The sequence below is a fragment of the Bos grunniens genome, chromosome 5 (genome assembly GCF_055505025.1).
Source record: "Bos grunniens cultivar Pamir isolate PY7600 chromosome 5, Bosgru_T2T1.0, whole genome shotgun sequence".
NCBI lineage: Eukaryota > Metazoa > Chordata > Mammalia > Artiodactyla > Bovidae > Bos > Bos grunniens.
In genome coordinates, this window is record NC_141169.1 from 48,728,770 (window position 1) to 48,750,769 (window position 22,000).

A 22,000-nucleotide genomic window follows, 5' to 3' on the forward strand; every position below is an offset into this window, starting at 1 on the left:
TTTAATCCAGGGATTAAAAGAGGAAATTCTATTTTGCATATGAAAACTAGATTCTATTTCAACCAGAGAAAGGTAACAAAGGCTGACAAGGTTGCATGTTCCAGAAAGAAAGTTATATATCCTTAAAGTGCAAAATATGCAAGGTTGTGTATTTGGCAACTGAGAGAAATAATAAGCATTGTACACAAATACTACTCTCCACTGTACTACCATTTTAAACAACAGAAATATGAAGCTAACATCATAAATATTTCAACAATCTCCCATATTGAAAAGGTGGCTTTTGATCATTCTGTATATCTGCATTGTAAGTCAATTATGACTCAATCAACACATTGAGTAAAATATTGGAACAATTATCCAACTTCTTCAACTTAAAATAACTCCATTCTTCCTAAAATTTCCAAATAATTAGGGTAACTCCGTTGTGGAAGGCTTTGCTTGAATTATCTAGATAATTGCTTCAATTCTTCACTTCCCTTTGGAGATGCAGGCATGGTCTCCAGTCTACATTTAAATATCTTTTGATAAAAATAAGCACTTTTTCCAAAACTTTCTTTTGGGAAAACCCTTATGGGGGTGGACCGAAGGAAACTAAAAGGGGTAGAGGTGGGGCGGGTGGTAGTGAGAAGGAATGCAAGAGTCTGGGATGGAGAAATTGAAACTATCAATAGGTTTAGCAAAACTTTAAATGGCTTCTATGCCAAGTAGTAAATACTCAAGTGGTTAAGAGAATGCGATGATTAATATTCCAGATTCTAAATATTTATCCAGTGAATCATCAATTTACATTTCATTCAGATTCAGTGATTAAATGAGACTAATTAGCTTAAAATGCATTAAAGTCTTCAATGAAAATTCGCATTCTATTTAGACAATCTGGGAAAGGTTTCCTGCAAGCTTCTGTGGGACCACTAGCGCCAGTGGGCACATCCGGAGAAACATCGGAGACACATTTTTCTTTCTTTGTGAACTCTGCCTTAACTCAAAGGTAAAACCTTCAATCACCTCCAGACCCCGCTGCAATTTTATTTGGATTATTTTTCGGAGGTGGGGGGCAATTAGCAGAGTTTGAGAAAGCTGGGTGGCGGGTGGGAAACAAGGGCGGGGGGAAGGGCAGTGACTTCCTGGGAGGTGTAAAACAGGATCCTAACGCGGTGTAAAGTGTCGCTCGGGCAGAGCGGGAAAACTCTGGGGCCTCTAGATTGGCTTGTTTCCTTTGATGATTTCAAAAAGGTACAACAAACGCAATGGCAAGCAAACATTGTTCGGTTTCCCCACCTTGCTCTAGGTAGCTTTGGGACTCCAGGATTATTTTCTACTCGGCCTATTTGCCCTGAAAGAAGCGCTTTAAAGCTAAAGAACGCAGAAGTAGTTTTAAAGCCCGCGGAAGCGGAGTTTAAATGTTCTCAATAGACAAGTCCCGCTCGAGCCCTACCCGCGAAGGCTTGGAAATTGCCGCGAACAAAACCCCTCCGCCCTGGGCGCTGCGCGCAGCTCTGCAAGCGCCTGCTGCACGCTTAATTGGTTGCATCCGCAGACAAAACCCTCCACTCGGCAGGGTCCCGGGCGCCCCTCGATCGTCCCCTCCCAGACCCCAGCCACTCGTTCTGGAAGGGTACATTTAATGTCTGTAGTGCTGAGGCGCGGGATCCGGAGGCAAAAGGGGGACTGGGCGCCTGGCGAGGAAGTGACCCTAGCTACCGTGCACCCTCTTGGACACTACTTTCCACTGCGCCCTTAGCCAAACTAGTTAATCTTGTCCCGTGGGGACGCAGGATCTCCTGCAGCCCCTTTCCTGGGACACCCTCAGCAGCGGCGGCCGCAAATCGGACGCCGCGCCGCATTTAAAGAGCCCTAACAGAACCGGGCGGGCCCACGAGTTCTTTGTCGGGAGGGCGCGAGTCTCAGGCCACCGAGAACTTGGGGAGGGCGCCAAGGGGGCGGCTGCGGCGCGCCAGTTCCCGGCCAGCGAGCAGCCCGGGTTGGCGGGAGAAAGAGCCTCCGGGTCCCCAAGACTTCAGCCCCTCCAACCCTGAACCGCCAGAGGACCCCTGCCTCCTGGGCCACTGTGAAGCGACTAGGAAAGTGCTTGTCGAGTCCCGGTTTGTCGGACCCGGCCGTTTCCCGTCACCAGGAGACAACGCGCCACTCGGGCCGGGCACAATAGCGAAAGTCCGAGGACGCTTCGCCCGACCCCACCTCCTGCTCGCACCCGGCCGGCCGCCGCTGCTCCCACCTCCCGGCCCGGAGCGGAGCGGGGCTCAGCCGCGCAATCGCGCCGCGGACTCCGCAGCCCGCCCCCGCGGCGGCGTGCGGCGGCCGCGGCGCCTGGACTCCCGCGCTAGGGTGGCCGCGCGTCTCGGGGCCCTCGCGGAGGTAGCGGAGGTGGGCTACTGCCCCCACCCCGCCCGCGTACTGACTTGCTGCTGCTTCCTGGGTCGGCCGCGTCCTCTCTTCTGAGGCGCCGGGGCGGCAGGTTGTCCCTGGGCTGAAGTGGACGGCTGCCCGGCGCCTTCACCGCGTGCGCTCATCCTGCCTCCCGCCGCCGCTACCGCTGCCGCCGCCGCTCCTACCGCCGCTGCAGCCGCTTCGCCTCTGCCGCCCCGAATCAGCCCGGCACCTTTCGGGAGATTGCGAGGTAGGGCTGGAGAATGAGGCGGGGTGGGCGAGAGCTGGCGTGCGGCGAGGGCTGCTGCTGCTTAGGCTGCCGCCGCTGCCACCATCAACACCGGACGTCCAGCGGCTGCCAAAAAGAGAGAAGAGGGGAGGAGGAGGAGGAGAGAAGGAGGCGCTGCTGGTGGCGGCGGCAGCGGTGGGTGGGTGCCGGAGGTGGAGGTGGCGGTGGAGGTGGAGGTAGTGAGAGGAGGAGGAAAGCGAAGGAGAAGGAAAAGAGGAACTGAAGTTGGGAGGCTCCCCTCTCAGTTTGGGATCAGAAGTTGCGGTCACCGGGAGCACTTCGGAAGCGGCTTGGAAAGGGAAGAGACTTGGAGTGAATTGTGTCCCTTGAAATGTTAGGCGGGGAAAGAATTCCTCCTCCTCTTCCCCCCCGCTCCGCGCTCGCAGAGCAAGAAAGAGAAAGAGAGAGAAAACAAATAACGCCTTGGGCAGTCGGAAAGCGAAGGGAGGATGGGGAGATTCTGCGGGGATCCGGTCGGGCACTGGGCGCAGGCAGGGGACGGAGCGGTGGGTGGCACCGTTCCTTCTCGGGTGGCGGGAGCGGGCGGCAGCGGCACCGGAGAGTTGGAGGGGGACGGGCTGATTACTCCTGCGTCCTGCACCAAGCGCGCGCTGCCCAGGCTGGAAGTTTTCTGAGTTTCTACCCCAGAATTCGAGCGGGTTGAGTGTGTGTGTGCTTGGGGAGGGGGCGGCGAGATGGGGGGAGTGCCCACCTCTAATCGTGGGCGGATAAAGGGGAGGGGGCTGCGCTGGAGGAAAAGTATGAGGAGGAGGGAGGCCAGGCAGACCGCCGAGCCAAGGCGCCTGGCCGCGGGCCAGAGGCAGTGTTCGAAATACAACTGCCTCCGCGGCGGCGGCGCCCGGGTGCCACCCGGAGCCCCGCTCACGTGCTCCCGCCTCACGGCGGGGTTAAAGGGACAGGCCGGGAATCCCGGGCCGGCTTGCCGCCGGCCTAGCCCCGCCCGCCGCCCGAGGTCGCTCCTGGGCGGCTGTCCTAGAAAGGCGCGGGAATGTGGCTGCCCCGGAGCCGCGTTTAGGGGCTTGGCCTTTACCTGCACCTCTACGATGCGGAGCCAACACTCTGCAGGAAGCGTCTGGCTGCACGCGCGGCAGAGTTCTGGTTTCCTGGGAGTGGGATCAAATGAAGGGGAGTAGGAACAAGCCCCCACAGTCCTGCTCTGTGTCGGAATACCCTCCTGGCAGATTGCACGACCCATCGAGAACGCGCGCGCGTACACACACACACACACACACACACAGACTTGCTCGCAAATCCACACACGTGCACTTAGATACACGTGCACACTCCCACAGACACATGCAGGCATAAACACATGTAAACAAACAGGCGCGCACTTGTATGCACACATGCACGCAGAAACACATGCACATTCGCACACATGCACACTTGCAAACAATGTGCACACAGGCACACGAGCGCACGCACCAGCCTTCACTGAGCGTTTTTCTCCGGGTAGGGCTAAAGGCGAGCGAAACCTCCCTTCGACTGGCTCTATGCATCCGGCTTCCAGCGCTCGCAGGGTAGAAGAGTTGCCTAACGAGGGGACCTCATGCTTCCTAACTCCACAATTGCGCCAACTGTCCAACTCTCCCTTCAGTTTACCTCGATTTAACCTTCTCCCTAGGAACTCCCTTTCTGCCAAGTCCTAATTTTATAGCCTGGGCTGTTTCTGAGTTATGTGAACACCATAATGACCCCAGTCCGTTTTGAAAAAGGTGGAGTACATTTTAAAATGTACCTCTTTTCATCCTTGAATAACAAAAACTCTGAAAAAATTAGGTTCAGATTTTCACACATCACACCCAAAATTATTTTGGGCCAATTCCAAAATAAAAACTTTTACTCAAGGAAGATTTTTTTCTTTCCCTCAAATACAGACCACCGTGGAATTAAAAAACGCCTACTTTACAGCCCTAAGTAGGGAGTTAGGCACCGCCAGGTTCCTCTGTGCCTGTGGAGGAGGCGCGTGTAAATGTCTGCTTCTGGCGCGGCGGCGCTGATTGGTCCGCGTTGCCATTTTAAATCCATTTCCAGCTGCCCTTTACAGAGCTGGGACACTTAGCTGCATATTGAGTGCCCTGCAGAAACCCAAGGTTTCTCCTGAGTCTGGGAACGCTTAACTGTGATGGAAAAGGAGAGCCCCCATCCCTCCGGATGGAGCCCGGCAGCTGACTGGGGAGGGAGGGGTCTAACAGGAACCTAAGATTTTCTGCCAGGGCTTGGCTGAAAGATGGTATCTTCATCAAAGAGATTGAAATTTCACGTCCTAACGATTGCAGTGACATTTCCTAACTGCCAAGTTTGCACGTATTTTAATGTGATCACATTTACACAGTGGTGTGCAGTTTACATACTCATACAAAATGGGCTTCTGGGGTTTTTTTGCTTGGACTAGAGAGAAAATTCTGAGGATGAATGTAGGAGAAATCACCGAAGATTTGAGCCAGCCAGGTATAAAGTTGGGTACATCATATTCTTGAATTAAAAAATAAATAAATAAACAGAGCGGGCAAGGAAGGGATTCCAGAATTTTATTTTTGCATTAATCCTTGACTCTAAGAACAGCACAGAAAAAAAATGGGGGTGAGAACCACTTATTTTTGGATCATTGTCGCTTTACTATCAGATTGTTTGACCCTTTTTGAATTTATAATCAGAAGGATAGGAAACAAATATTGCATGTAGCCGTTTTATATATTTTCATTCCTGGAAGCTATACTTATCTTTTTTCCAGTTTCTATATGTTTTCTGTACTCAATTCTCAACTGAGAAGATTTTAGGATAAATCTGAGATTTTAGGATAAAATCTCTGAGGGTTCTTCCAACTCTAATAGACTTTTTAAATGCATCATATCTTGTTCTTTAATTGTGTCTTGTCTGTAAATTGGAAGTAAATTTCATGGGGATTGGTGGTATGTCTAACACCTGTTTTTTCCACCATTTGTATGTAGGTAGTATTTAGTTCATAATAGACTTTTGTTTATAATAGACATACTAATTTACTGTTTTACAAATGTACCACAGAATGAGAAAAGCATTGCATATATTAAAATATCTTCAAAATTATTCTGATTAAAAGAAAGTGCATCTGTGATGAAGGTATTGAAGTTCTCACATTGTACTTTATCAAATATTTATCCTTTAACATATTCATAAGTTAAAGAATGATTAAAGGATTTTCTCAGATTATAACTGATTGAATTAATCCTGTGTGTATTTTGTACATAATTAACCAGAGATTTATTAAAGCAAGATACTTTGGAAGTAAATCTATTTAGGGTCACAGAAAAAATTGTAATTAATATTTATTGAATATGATGTATAGCATATATTCACACACATACATGCACACACATATATATACACACACATATACATATGTTCAGTATATAGAAGATCAGTATAGCACAGGGCAAACACATATTTCTTTCTTTCTTTTTTTTTAGCTCATGCACACATGCTCAGTCATGTAACCCCATGGGCTGCAGCCCGCCAGGCTCCTCTGTCCATGGACTTTTCCAGGCAAGAATACTGGAGTGGCTTGCCATTTCCTTCTCCACAAACACATATTTCTGAAAAACACTCCCAGTGTTTTAACATGAACTTATTTGCACTGCTCAAACTCACAGTTTGAATTTTAGTGATGGTGCCTTTTAAAAGATGTTTAGTATTTAATGAAATGTAAGAATGATAATCTCTAAGAGTTTTCCTACAGTATCACCAAGAAAGAATATACACTACTAAGTTAGCATTTTGATGGGGTGGGTGAGGTGGTGGTTTGGATAGGCTTTCAAGTCCTGTAGACAGAGGATCACCGAACAAAATTAACTTGTTTCCTCGTTCACTTAACAAATATATGTTGAATTAGTTTGGCAGTAATCTTACCTCTTATTCTCTCAGGACCCAGGAATGTAATTCATTCAGAACTGGAGAGACACTTTGAAAACAGCTAGGTGCTCATTTAAAATCTATTTACCTGTTGGTGAGTCTCTCATTTACTGTTATAAATACTTATTCTCTTCTGTCCAATACATAGGTCCTTCAACAAACATTTATTGAATACCTAAAAGTGTGAGGGTTCTCAGAGCATTCTTTTTGTCAAAAGTCATAGAAGTGGAACAGAGGTGGCATAGTTTCATTTCCATGGCTCATCTGTTAACATTATAGCGTCAGCCCCAGTCTTGGTCTTGGTATACTATCCAGCAGCTCTTAAATCAGATATAGGAATGTTTACCACCCTGGGGTGGGCTTTCCCAGTGGCTCAGCCATAAAGAATCTGTCTGCAATGCTGGAGGTGCAGGAGATGCGGCTTCAGTCGCTGGGTTGGGAAAATCCACCGGAGGAGGAAATGGCAACCCATTCCAGGATTCTTGCTGGGAAGATCACATGCATAGAGGAGCCTGGTGGGTTACAGTCCATAGGGTCACGAAGAGTTGGACCCTGGTAAATGTGCTGTGTATAATTAATGTATAATTTGATGGCTTTTACTCCCAAGATTAGATTTTGTTAGATGGTACAGTTGACCAGTGGGAATTTGCTGTATGAGGCAGGGAGTTCAAATCTAGTGCTCAGTGACAGCTTAGATAGAAGGGTGGGATATGGTGTAAGATGGGAGGGAGATTAAAGAGGGAGAGGATACATGTATTCCTATGGCTGATTCATGTTGATAGATGACAGAAACTAACAATATTGTAAAGCAATTGTCCTGCAATTTAAAAAAATATATAAATTATCCTAATGAGCATGACCTTATTGTATGTGTACTTTCAAAGCAGAGCATGTTCTCTAGCTAATTTTAGGAAAGGAAGTTAGAGATTTAGAGCTCAAGAATGATTTGACTGTCCATTACCTGTTCAGATATGGAGAGGACACATCACAAGACAAGCAGGGGATCTCTAAGAGCTGAGGGCAGCCTCAAGCTAACAGCCAGCCAAGAAATGGAGACCTCCTTTGTAAAACCACTAGGAGCTGAATTCTGCCAGCAAGAATGAGCTTGGAAGTGAATCTTCTCCAGAGCCTTCAGTGAAAACTCAGGGGTCACCTTGGTTCCATCCTTGTGATACCCGCCCCCCAGCAGATAACCTAGCTCTACCTGCTTTCTGACCTATAAAACTATGAGCTAATAAGTGGGTATTTTAATGATCATTAAGTTCGTGGTGAATTATTGTGCAGTAACAGAAAACCGATATAGGAGGGATCAGGTCAGGTAAACGTCCCTTTCCTTCCTCCATCCCATGGATTGCTTCAAAAAACACACAATTACTCATACAGTTGTCTGGAGACCACAACCCAAGTAGTTGCAACACACCTACCAAGCCACCCAACCACATGCTGTACATCTTTGGGCTTGTAGTGAAGCAAGGGCTAGCATGGAACCACATGATCTGTGCTGCTTGCCATCCTTTCTTCTTGCCCTCTCTCTGCCTCCCCTGCCCCCACCTCAGTCTCAGTACCTTGGAATTCCTGAAGCCACCGTACTGGTGAGACATGGGGAGAGGTCATACATTCATATAATACCCGATCCCTGCAAGCCCGGCCCTAAAACTCCCCAAACTAATGAGAGCAAATCAGAGAGGAGAGACCTCTGCTGAGCACTGCCCCAGATGCACTTTTATGAGTATAAGAAAAATGTTTTTATTTTTAAGCCACTAAATTTTGAGGTGGTTGGTTACATAACCATAGAAAGTAGCCCATCATATTTTCCTCCAAAGCTGATTTTTTTAATTAACCAATTAATAAGCTCAAATGAGTGATTTTCTTAGCTAGAAATCACTCTTTAGTTGGGGATCACTCTAATCCCTCCTCTTCCCACATCAAGTGATCACCAAGTCTGTCCAGTTCTACCTTACATTTTGAAGATCCTTTCTCTACAATGCTTCCAGAAGAATTTGTTCCTTTTTGGGATCAGTTATATTTATTACACTAGAAAATGCATTGTAGAAAATGCCTGGGACAGAAAAGCAAAGAAAAAATTTTACCAATTGTCCCATCACTCACAGATAACCCTGTAACATCTGAAGCCTTCTAGACCTTAAATGAACTTAAATGAACTACTATAGGTTCATACTGCACATTCTGTTTCATAACCTATTTTTATGTAAATAATATGAATATTTTTTTCATGTCAATAGGATGTCCTACATGGTCTTGTAGAACAACAGTATATATAGTACATGGAGAAGGTGATGGCACCCCATTCCAGTACTCTTGCCTGGCAAAACCCATGGACGGAGGAGCCTGGTGGGCTACAGTCCACGGGGTCACGAAGAGTCGGACACGACTGAGAGACTTCACTTTCACTTTTCACTTTCATGCATTGGAGAAGGAAATGGCAACCCACTCCAGTGTTCTTGCCTGGAGAATCCCAGGGACGGGGGAGCCTGGTGGGCTGCTGTCTATGGGGTCGCAGAGAGTCGGACACGACTGAGCGACTTAGTAGCAGTAGCAGCAGCATACCATGGAAATACAGTGGAATTAGAACACTTGGAATTAAATAAGCGATTAATAAAAAATTTTTATGACATCTTTGTGAAAAGATGGAGAAATGTGGCTTGAATGTTGTGCATTCTTTTGTGCTGACATCAACTTCAAAGGTGGTCTCTTCTATGAGCATTCTGGCATAATACACAAATTTTCAGATACGTTAAAGGTAGAAGGAATAGTTAATCCTGTTAATGCCCAAATTAAGATAGAAAACCAACGCAAAAAGCCATACTATGATTTAAGACAATGAATATGAAGTATTCATACGGGGGAATTAGTTTCAAAAGGAGGAAAAAATCAACCACTTTCAGGAAGTAACTTTAGATATATTCCTTACTACTTCAAGCGGAAGAAAGATGGGTCATCAGGTTTCAGCCAAATATAATATAGAACTTTGTAAACTTAGAGTTGTTTAAAAATACATTGTTTAATCTTATTGCATAGTCAGTGAATTTCCAGATATGGAGATATTTAGGCAAGAGACTTAGCAGCTAAGCAGAGACACTGTAATGGTGTTTGGAGTAGGAGGTGAGATTAGAGAAATTGTTTTTACGCCTTCTGAAGATCAGAACCCTTCTTCAAGTAAAAGCCTAGTGAGGGCTTTTCAGTATATCCCCATTCCTGGCAAGACTGGATAGCACTCCCCAGGACACAGCTTTAAAATACTGGCTTAGAAGATAACTGTCACTTCTATTCCAACTCATAATGTTGAAAAACCTGTTACAAATGAATTTTTGCCCATGCAGGATTTGTGTCTTTGATACCCAAGAAAAAGTATTGGGAGAAAACAAGACTTAACCATCAGAAAACTTTTAAATAAAAACAAAGTCCCCTATTATATATGTATCATATATGAATTGCATATTTTCATATGCATTTATCATACATATATATTATATAGATGAATTTGCATATTTTAAATGTAACAACCATGTTATCACCAAAGGGAAATTTTAGTGTATGCCATCACTTTCATAAATTTTTATAAAGTGTACAATTAAATTAGTAACTGGTGTCTGTTATAATAGTAATCAGTAGTAATAAATGGTAACAAAAATGAGGGATAGAACACCCATTTGGCACCAAGCTTTATTTCAGGTGCTTTGGGGAGGGAGGTAGAGTTCAAGGAGGAATATTAAGGAGAGAGAGAAAAACAAATCAGACGTAGGTGTACATTCAGACTTCAAAGAATTTACAAACTGGCCAGAGTTACATGTACGTAAGTCACTATAAAGCAAAATAAAGATAATAACTCTCAAGTATGTGCTGAGTAAGTTTCAGGGAAGACGAGATTTCCATGGTGTGGGAATTAAGGGAGGCTACTTAGAAGCAGGGGTGTTTGAGAGGGCTTGGAAGGACAGCTAGACACAGAAGTGGGAGGAAAGGGATTTCAAGCAAAGGGAAGGTTATGAGAAATGTAACTGAAATGCAAACCTGAAGCATGTATACCAAGAGAGGTTTTACTGCATTAGTCAGGGGCCAGCTGGAAACAATTCATTGCAGATGGTTTATTTGAAGGCACTGGACTGCAGGGGCCACATATAGAGACTGGGCAGAGTTATAGGAGCAGACAAGGAATGCTGAGGCTGCCAGACACCAACAATGTTCGGGAGCCATTATCACCCAAGGAAGTAGCATTAAAGACCCTACAGAGAGCTGGAGCCCTGGGAGAAGGCTATCCCATGGGAGCTGAGGTTGGGAGGCTTGTGACCACTGCCAGAGAAGAAGCACTAAAGCAGAGAGTGGACAGGAAGAAATACCCTGACTTCTTTTTCCTTCTGCTCTGCTTATGCCAGTGCCTCCATGGCCAAACAACAAAAAGCCAACAAGCAAGGGACCCGGGATGACAAGTCACCAACATCAGCTTCCAGGTAGGTGGGACACAAACAGCTGAGAAGGACAAAGAATGGAAACTGGGTGCATAGGTAGTTGAGATGAGATGAAACTGAGATGAAAGATTAGAAGTTTATAGAGCATTTCAGTTCAGTTCAGTTCAGTCGCTCAGTCGTGTCCAGTTCTTTGCGACCCCGTGAATTGCAGCACGCCAGGCCTCCCTGTCCATCACCAACTCCCGGAGGCTACTGAAACTCAAGTCCGTTGAGTCGGTGATGCCAGCCAGCCATCTCATCCTCTGTTGTCCCCTTTTCCTCCTGCCCCCATTCCCTCCCAGCATCAGTCTTTTCCAATGAATCAGTTCTTCACATGAGGTGGCCAAAGTGCTGGAGTTTCAGCTTTAGCATCATTCCTTCCAAAGAACACCCAGGACTGATCTCCTTTAGAATGGACTGGTTAGATCTCCTTGCAGTCCAAGGGACTCTCAAGAGTCTTCTCCAACACCACAGTTCAAAAGCATCAATTTTTCGGCACTCAGCTTTCTTCACATTCCAACACTCACATCCATTCATGACTACTGGAAAAACCATAGCCTTGACTAAACGGACCTTTGTTGGCAAAGTAGTGTCTCTGCTTTTGAATATGCTATTTAGGTTGGTCATAACTTTCCTTCCAAGGAGTAAGCGTCTTTTAATTTCATGGCTGCAATCACCATCCGCAGTGATTTTGGAGCCCCCCCAAAATTTAGGAAATCTTCATTACCCACATTGGCTCAGACGGTAAAAGCATCTGCCTACAATGCGGGAGACCCGGTTCGATCCCTGGATCAGGAAGATCCCCCTGGAGAAGGAAATGGCAACCTACTCCAGTACTCTTGCCTGGAAAATCCCATGGACGGACGGAGGAGCCTGGTAGGCTACAGTCCATGGGGTCACAAAGAATCGGACACGATTGAGAGACTTCACTTTCACTTTCAATTACCACATTAAAAAATTTCTAAATTATTTGGCAGTCCATGTGGACACTGATGCCTGATTATCAGAGGGTGACATAATATTCCAGAAGTGGGCAGGCCAGGTGGGGCCGAACTTCATGATGGTATCAGTGTTCCATGTTCCTCCCTCCATTCTGCACCCCGAGTCTCAGCAAGTGGCTTTCATCTATACATGGTTAAAATATAGCCATTTCACCTCTAGTCTCACATCCTTGTCCTAGGTAACAGCAATGAGAAGAAAATGACAAAGAAACCAAAGTTTTCCAGAAATTCACAGTAGACTTTTATCCCAGGGTGAACCTCAGCTACAAAATGAGAGAGGCTGGGGAAAAAGCACATTGCTACTCTGAATCAAATCAGTTTTTTTTTTTCTTTTCTAAGAAGAAATATTGGGTGGAAGCTAGCAGCATTTGATACAGAAGAGAAGAAAGCATGATGGCAGATGGACGCTCTAATTCGTAATTATTTGAGCTTCTGGTAATTCCTATTTGGGTGTTGTTGTCTAGATGGAGAGGTTGGGAGGAGCAGTTATTTGGTTAACAAAAAGGGTTTCTTCGATTTGAGACATAGTAAAATTTAATGACAGCAACATATTACACGTAATAGCTAAGCCATGTTAGAAAACAAGAAAGAGGATAGAACTGGAGATAGAGAATTGAGTGGTAGGGTAGACTGGATTATTGTTCCCAGCTTTTTACTTCTATACTTAGTAAACTTAGACACTTGTACCTTTTGCCATTGCAAGCAAGTTTACTCACCAGCTCCACTAAAGTTGGGTTTGGAGACATGAATTTTTTTGATAATGGTTTGAGAGAAGTGACTTGTGCCTGTTTTAGGTCACAGGGTATTTCTGTTTGCTGCTTGAGATTCTGAGCTCCCTTATGAGAAGAGAATTCCCTGGTCCTAGGATAAGGACACATGAAATGGATCAGAACCAATGCCCAGCCAAGCCCAACGGAGCCACAGTCAATGCACACATGTTAAAGGAAGAAATAGATGCTTGTAGTTAAAGCCACAGAAGTTTGAGGTTGTTTTTATTATGTGATGCTATTGTAGTAGAAGCCTAACTAATACATGTAGTCATTCTCAAATACACAAGAACATAATGGGAACTGCTGCTTCTTTCCTAAGACCATGATCAAAAAGACAGACAAAACGAGTTTTGGCAAGGATATAGGCACTCATACATTGCTTGGGATGTAAATAGGTAGAACCTCATTGGAAAAGCCTGGCAATTCCTCAAAATGTTAAAAAGTATTATTATCATATGACCTAGTAATTCCACTCCTAGATATATTACCAGGAGAAATGAAAACGTAGGTACATACGAAAACTTATGTGCAAATGTGGAGAGCAACATTATTCACAAACCAAAAAGCAGAAACAGCACAAATGTCCATCAGCTAATAAATGGATAAATAAAATGTGGTATATCCATCTAAAGGAATATTACTTAGCAATAAAAATGAATGACATACTGATACATGCAATGGTATCCTTGAAAAAATTTTGTTCACTGAAAGAAGCTAGAGCCAAAAGGTCACATGTTGTATAAGTTCATTTATATTAAACTTCCAGAATAGGTAAATCTATTGAGACAGAAAATAGATCTGTGGATTGTAGAGGATGGGGAGGAGCATGAGGAATGACTGCTAATGGGTAAGGGCTATCTTCTGGGAATGATAAAAATACTCTAAAATCAACTGTGATGATGGTTTTGCTACTCTGAACATACTAAATAGTGCTGAATTGGGTACTGTTAATGGATGAATTGTATGATATGGTTTAAAACAAAGAACAAAGAGCAGAGCCACAAACCTGCCAATAAGACGCATGCTGAGCTGAAAACCACAAACCAGTGACACTCTCTCACCTGATCTGACTAACAGTGGTATCTGTGGTTGAGAAGACTGGTCTGGGATTAGTAGGTTCAGTCTTTTCCAGAAAACAGAGATACTCCATCTGTGGCACTAACTTGATAATGTAGGGAAAAGACAGATATTCATGGTTTCATTAGCACCATCATGATCTCAAGCTCTGTAAAAAATATTTTCTATAATAATGTGCATAAGCTATAATTGGATAAAATCTGAGTGTAGAACATTCAAACAACTCAGGAAGATTTGGAAGAAAATGTGAAAGTGTGACAGTCCTTCTTTACCAGCCTACCAACCTTACATGCTCTCCTCCTAGAGGTAAGCCCTAGAAACAGTTGATATACTATACCTTTCTAGTCCCTTGTTCTAAGCATTTATTAAATATATAGGTAAGTATGCAGTTCCCCAGTGACTCAGTGGTAACAAATCTGCCTCCCAATGCAGGAGACACAGGTTTGATCCCTGGGCTGGGTGATCCCCTGGAAAAGGAAATGGCAGGCCATTCCAGTGTTCTTGCCTGGATAATCCCATGGACAGAGCAGCTTGGTGGGCTACAGTCCATGAGGTCACAAAGTGTCAGACTTGATTTAACGATTAAACAAAAACAACAGTAGGCAAGTGTATAGCCTTATTCTTTCATAAATTGGACCATACTAAGCACATTTTACTGAAATTTTCTTTTAAAAAACTTAAATGTGTCCTAAAGATCTTTCCATGCATTTTGATCAGCTGTATAGTATTTTTCTATATAGAATGACTATACCATAGCTTGATTATCTATTCCCCTATTGGAAAGTGTTAGGTTGTTAGTGTTAGGTTGTTCCCAATGTACTGCTGTTACAAAGTAATGATAACAGAGTTCTTGATATATAAATCTTGATTATGAGTTCAATTTTTTTTTCTGCAGTGTAATTTTTTTTTAAAGTTACATTTCTGAGTTGAAGAGAATACACATTTTAAATTTCAAGTCACTTTGAAAAAAATTAACAGAAACTTTTTTTCCAAATAAGCCTTTACATGGAAGCCCAGTATGTAGAAAGTTAGGAGAGAGAATGGGTTGATCTTGGGCAGGAAAGCAGCACTCTGAATCTTTCACCCCTCAGCCTCACTCTCAGTCTCTGACTTTCTCTGCCCGAAGGCACCTTAATGGAACCCTAGGGTTCCACAGACAACAGATTGGAAACAGTTACTTTGGTCTACTGAGTTGAAATATAATATTTCAGAATGTAAGGGTGGATTTCAAATGTGATTCTTTTTATAATGAGTTAATTCCAAATCAAAAGAGTGTTAGCTACCTATAAGAGTAGTGTATGATTTTATGTCAGCCAACTGGACCATTGTCAACCAGGATGACTTTTAAAAGCAGTGGAGTTTCAGAGTTTCTAGAGAGGAGAGACTTGGGGGAGATATGCTGGTTGGTAAAAGTAGCTGGCTCCTGCTGCTGAATTCACATTGCAAGCTACTTCCCTAGGGTGGCTTTGGGGAGCTGAGGGTATTGTTCAGTCACTCAGTTGTGTCCAACTCTGCAACCCCATGGGCGGCAGCACACAGGCTCCCCTGTCCTTCACTGTCTCCCAGAGCTTGCTCAAACCCATGTCCATTGAGTGAGTTGATGCCATCCAACCATCCCGTTCTCTGTCGTCCCCTTCTCTTCCTGCCTTCAATCTGTCCCAACATCAGGGTCTTTTCTAATGAGTCTGTTCTTTGCATCAGGTGGCCAAAGTATTGGAGCTTCAGCTTCAACATCAGTCCTTCTAATGAATATTCAGGACTGATTTCCTTTAGGATTGACTGGTTTGATCTCCGTGAAGTCCAATGGACTCTCAAGAGTCATCTCCAACACCAAAGTTCAAAAGCATCAATTCTTCAGTGTACAGCCTTCTTTATGGTCCAACTCTCACGTCCATACATGACTACTGGAAAAACCATAGCTTTGACTATATGGACCTTTGGGGAGTTGAGGGTGAGTGGTAGAATAAAGTAACTCCTTTCAAGCTACAACTTGGCTTGACCATATCATTAAATGTTTCATAAATCAAAATGAGATGTCAGGAAGATGGGATGATTCAGACGCTAGATTTTATACATCTTTATTACCTATGGTTTTGTGTTAAATCCCAGGCTTAGAAATATGAGCTTTGAGAATGCTTATATTACCATCAGCTAAAGGAATACATCTGGATAGCAATAAGTCTTTTGCAGTCCGACACAAAACATGAGGTGATCTTACCTAATTCTAATGAAATCTTTAAAAAATGAAATTCAAGAGCATACAATACTTTCATAGCAACTTCCTTTCAAATACACCAACATCATTTAGCTTGGAAATCATCAGGAAGATCTACAACTTACAGTCTTCAATTCCATTTTATAGGGAAGAAAAGGAGAGCTAGTTAAAGCTGCCTAGTTGAGGCACTTACTCTCTGAAGCTAAAGTCTGGCTGGTATTTGAGAAAGCAAAATAAAGTAAAACCCGCAAATTCAAAAGCATCTTATTCCCAATCCTTGTCATAACCTCATTGAGAGCGGAGGCTGTGTCTTTTTACATTGTGTGGCCCTTGCACAAGATTCAATACATGTTCAATAAATGAATGAAAAAAATGCTTGATCACCACCAAATCTGAAAGGAGAAAGTACATAATTTAATTAAAACATTCTGACCTCCTAAAAGCTGTTCTTAATAAAGGCACAGATCTTTTAAGAAGTAAACCAGTTCTTCAACATTAAAAAAAATAAGCCCCTTATAAAATTCTCAAATACTACAGAAAGATATAAAATTCCACTCTCCAGAGGTAATGTCTGTTAGTAGTGTCTGGATAATTCTTAAATGTTTTATGTATTTGTGAGTATGTGTCAAGAACACCTCTTGCCCTTCTTGGCCACACAAGGTGAGCATCCTCTCCCAGTGCTTTGGGAATCCCCACTTAATACTTAATGATGCACAGCTTGCCTCTTAATATAGAAGCTAAAAATGCCAGATATTCTTTTTTTCTGGCATCTCTTACAGCAGAGGTATAAACACACATTCTCACCTCCATCACCTAGTCCCCTGTGGGCTGTGCTGTACTTAGTCACTCAGTCGTGTCCTTGAACCCCTGGATGTAGCATGCCAGGCTTCTCTATCCATGGGGATTCTCCAGGCAAGAATATTGGAGTGGGTTGCCATGCTCTCCTCCAGGGGATCTTCCCAACCCAGGGAGTGAACCCGGGTCTCCTGCATTGCAGGAGGATCCTTTCCCATCTGAGTCACCAGGAAAGCCCAGTTTCTAGACTTTAGAAATTAGGGACTCAAAGAGCAAGAACCACAAGGAATCCCCGCTGATGAGGGCAGTGGTGGTGGCCACAGTCAGCAGTGGGAAGTGGCACTGAGTTCATGGACACCAGCCCCACGCAGGATTTCCCAGGGCAGCTGCACAGTGTGGTCACTGTGTTTAACTGGGCCCCGTAGTTCAAAGCTGGTTCTGCTAAATGAGTGCATCGTGTTTGTGCCTTGCCCAGATCTCACCAGATCCCCTTTTACTGTTTCGTGTGCTTCATTTTCCCAGCATCTTAAGGTGCTTTCATTCTGAAAGCAACACCTACATCCCACACGGCTCCTGGATTAGCTTTTGCCAAGGGGCACAGAAAGCTAGAAGTCCTCCGAAGTTGCCTTCCTGGGTAACAGCCCTTATCCAGTTACTTGGAGGTGCAGAGTTGGAAAGGCCAGCCCCTAGACCTTGGGTTGGGGCCATACTGAGGTGTAACTTCTGCTACGGTGTTTGTGGAATCAGGCTGTAGCTACCCTGGGGACCGTCACTGGAGACCGCACCTTTGCTGGGCTTTCTCCTCTTCCCAGTCCTGCTTCCCCCACTGCCTAGCAGGCATCTCCCGGCATCATTTAATAAGTCACTAGTGTACAAATCTTTCAGGGTCCTCTTTTTAGCAGTCTGACACAAGATAGCCAACTTCCTGGAGATTCCAAACCAGTAAAAACCTTTTTAAAATATTTTTCCTTTCCGCCTAAATCATCCTGGGATGGCTTCTCTTGCTGCAATTCAGTACAGATAGATACAGGCACATGCATATATACATATGTTAAAATACATGTAAAGTGTTAGTCACTCAGTGACTAACCGAGTGGACTATAGCTCACCAGGCTCCTCTGTCCATGGAATTCTCCAGGCAAGAATACTGGAGTGAGTCGCCATGGCCCCCCTCCAGGGGATCTTCCTGACCCAGGGATTGAACCCGGGTCCCCTACACTGCAGGCAGATTCTTTACCCTCTGAGCCACCAGGGAAGCTTTTAACAAAAATTGAATCATAAAAATATTTTACATTTGGAGTCTTTGCTTTATTTAATAGCTACTTATTTATTTTTATGTTCATTTTTACCATCTCTGCAGTCTACCTTTATAAAGATTTCATTCTTGCCCCCTTTCTAATGGTTCCTTGAGTTTCTCATCAATCTAGTTTGGGTGGAATTGCACCCCCCACCTAAGTTTCAGGGTTAATCTATACTTGGCTTAAAACAGTCAGCAAATTCCTCAGAACTGAGTTTGGTTCATGGGATAATCACAAGACAAAACCTGGCAAATCAGGACAACAAATTCTGGAACTTTTGTCTGGGACTTTTGTTCCAACTGTATTTCCCCCACCCTGAATTGAGCAAGAAATAAGTACCTCAACTCACAGCTATAGGCAGCTTTTTGAGGATTAGAAAGGGACAGCCTGCTAGGACCTGAGGTCAATAAAATGGCAACAGAGTGAAGAAATGGAGAGAAGAACACATTTTTTGAGCCTTGGATAACAGCTGAATGTTCATTTGTACAACCCAATATATTTCCTGTTTTGTTTGAGATGGTTTAGGTCAGGCTTTCTATGCTTTTCCCCCTGTAGGTCTGTCATGAGCTTAAATGATTTAATACAGTGGTTCCTAGCATTTTTGCCACCAGGGACTGGTTTCAGGGAAGACAGTTTTTCCACAGACAAGGTGTGGGGTGGAGATTTCAGGATGATTCGAGGGTATAGTACTTATATTCCACCACAGATCTGACAGGAGGCGGAGCTCAGGCAATAATGCAAGCGATGGGGAGCGGCTGTAAATACAAGTGAAACTTTGCTCACTCACCCACCACTCACCTCCTACTGTGCAGCCCGGTTCCTAACAGGCCACAGACCAGTGCTGGTCCATGGCCTGGGGGCTGGGGACCCCTGATTTAGTATAGGTAAAATGCTTAGGATCCTGCCTGTACATGGCATCCACTAGATTATGGTTGCAGAATTATTAGGCATAGTCTGTCGTGCATGACTCAGAAATCTTCAGTTTATCTTGTTTGTCTCTGGGCTCACTGCAGCTTTTATTCCATTCCCCATTTCTGTGTAACTCTAAATGCTCTTTAGTAGTCCCACTACTTCCTCACCTCCACTTTGTTCCCATTTTCCTGTCCTCCCCCTCATCATTTTGTCTTTCTCATCTTCTCTCCCTTCTCAAAACATGAAGCGGTTTGGGGATGCAGAGTTTAGAATCAGAGAGAGAAACTCTGGAAGGTGATGAGAATGCTTTCTGTGCTTGTTTAAGCTGGATCTCTTTGTCTTGTACTCAAGTTAATTTATCCCTCTTCCCTCTTGGTACCTAGAATCATGATACTCCAAAGCCTTTGTTTTTAATAAACAAAGAAGCATCAAAAGTTAACTTCATGTTTTACCACACTATCTGGGAAAGCATGCAAGGGCTCCCATACTCCCTGAAAAGACATCTAGTAGAAAGGCAGATCACTTTTCCTTTTATTAAAAAAATTTTTTTTAACTTGAATTATTATTATTATTTTACTTTTTGGCCATGCTGCATGGCATGTGGGATCTTAGTTCCTCGGCCAGGGACCAAACCCACAGTCCCTGCAGTGAAAGCCCAGAGTCATAACCACTGGACCGCCAGGGAAGTCCTGTTCACTCATTCTCTTAATCCAGTCATTTACCAAGGACTCTATATTACACTATTTTACACTTTATTCTGTATCTTCTGTTTCCGATCAATCTTCCCATCAAGTATTTATAATGTGTAAGTCTTCCTCTTTGTTCAGATGAGCAGCCATGTAGTACAAGGGGATAAAAAATTCATTGAGGTGTTTGGATGGCTTCACAGTATAGACAACTGAATTTTTAGTGGCTTGGCATCAGAAGTTTAGGATAGAATTTCTTTTGTGGGGAAGTCTTAGCCTTAAAATGTACATTTCTCCAAGAAAGACCAAAAAAATGACATTAATACTGATATGGCAAAACATCCTTTTATGAATACAGTACAGTCATGATTATGAATTTGACTTCTCTTGGAACATGTAATGTACACAGACATTTTAAGTGGGAACATTCCAGTTTAAATTTTAATGCAGGATAAAGATATAGAATGATTCACAGGACAAGTATTTTTCTCATGAAGAACTAACTACTTGTGATTCGAATTTATTTTTCCCTGTTCATTTTTCCAGATCATTATTTCAATTATTTAATATTTGGCTTCTGACTTTTAATCTACTCATCATTTATTTGCTCGTCTATGCAGTCAAAAATTAACTGTGGAGTGTCTGCTATGTGCCAAGCAGTGTGCTAGGGGCTGATCAGGATGTAAGAAGGGAACAAAAGTGAGTAAGTTCCCTCTACTCAAGGGCTTTCAGTTGATTAGGAGCAGATCCAACGTACAAATAACTCTAAAAAATAATAGAAAGAGACTCAACATGGGGCAGGGAGAGAGAAGATGCCTAGGCCAAATAAGGAATGGTTCATCAAAGGGGAATGTGGGGAAGCATGGTGCCTATGTTTGATCTGCATTCTTCATCTAGAAGGCTCTACGAAAAGGAGCGGTGGCAGGTGAGGGCAGAGACCTAGACTGGACCACACCTGAGCATTTAATGGTTGACAAAAGCCTAAGGTTACGTGTGGAGACTCAAAGGATCCAGTCTTGGGGGGCGGTTTAATTTGGGGGGGGTTCATCTTGCAGATCTGTTCAGAATGGAACACAAATGCTTACAAATCAGAGGCACTATAATTGATGACGTTGTGTCAGATATTTCATTTTCCTTAGCTAACCTACAGTTTTCACCAATGTTGGTGCGCCACTACCTTACATTCTTGCTTATGCAAATTTTGGGGCTGACAGAGAACGAGGAGAGGGAGCCTGAAGCCCAGGTTAATAGCCACAAATTTAGACCCTCTGTGGAACCAGGGATTCTAAACATTTTTCTGAAAATGCTTCAATGGCTCGCTCTATAAGGAACAGGGTTTTCACCACTCCTGGGACATTGTGGATGGAGATGACAAATTGGATCCACCATTCTTTTAATCCTATCAAGTTGCACCATATGTTTATAAATAGTGTTTTTGTTATGACCCTAATTGAGGGAGATTTAGTGCTGTAACTGGCCTATTTCTGAGTCGCTATTGTCTAAGATCTTGCATTCTTTAAAAAGTTGAAACAGAAAACTAGAGTAAATTACACATATCTGCTGCCTAAAGGATTTATATTTTCCTTTTGTTTGTTCTTAAATACCACCACTGGACTCATCTGCTGACTGTTCAATTGCAGGACACAGTGGCATAAAGCCAGATATCCTGTCCTGTGGTTACCCTTCCCCCACTCATGAGATTAAGAGGGAAGGGGGCGGCGTGGAGGGAAAGGAGGAAAAAGGCAGAGGAAGTTCTGTTTTACTAAAGACCTCATCCAAAAATAAAAGAAAAATATGTTAGTGTAAATACCACTACAAAGACAATTTCAGATTAGCCAGAAGCTTTCAGTGTAGTCGCTGGCACTAGTTCACTTCTATACAATGAGAAATATAGACTGCGTGAATTTCAGCAGCACGTTTAAGCACTTTGTGATGGCACTAAATCTCAGCCTAATGTGCTGATGGAAGGGGCCCACCTGCCTTGCTACCCAGGACTGAGTCTGAGTTAAAGCCTGGGATGACTTGCTGCTGCTTTTAAGAGGCTGGGCTGCCGGCCTCCCTCGCCAATGCTGTCTTAGGGGCTTTTGTATCTTGCATTGGCCAACTGTACCAATTCATTCTGCAGTCAACTAAGAAGACAGCAGAGGTTTGGTTTAACAACATATTCAAGGCAATGTGATTTTTTAAAAAAAGT

The 22,000-nt window shown here is 43.8% G+C and overlaps 1 protein-coding gene and 1 long non-coding RNA gene across 2 annotated transcripts in view; one reads left to right on the forward strand and one right to left on the reverse strand.

Annotated features, from left to right (window-relative positions):
- HMGA2 (high mobility group AT-hook 2) overlaps positions 1-2,557 on the reverse strand; it is a 146,572-nt gene extending 144,015 nt beyond the window's left edge. The window contains exon 1 of the mRNA XM_086400146.1: positions 2,424-2,557. Coding sequence (XP_086256272.1) covers positions 2,424-2,534 — 111 coding nt within the window. The 5' untranslated portion in view covers positions 2,535-2,557. The remainder of the gene's footprint in view (positions 1-2,423) is intronic.
- Positions 2,504-22,000, forward strand: part of LOC147371899 (uncharacterized) — a 231,493-nt gene continuing 211,996 nt past the window's right edge. Inside the window, exon 1 of the long non-coding RNA XR_015163825.1 lies at positions 2,504-2,641. This is a non-coding gene — a long non-coding RNA (uncharacterized LOC147371899). The remainder of the gene's footprint in view (positions 2,642-22,000) is intronic.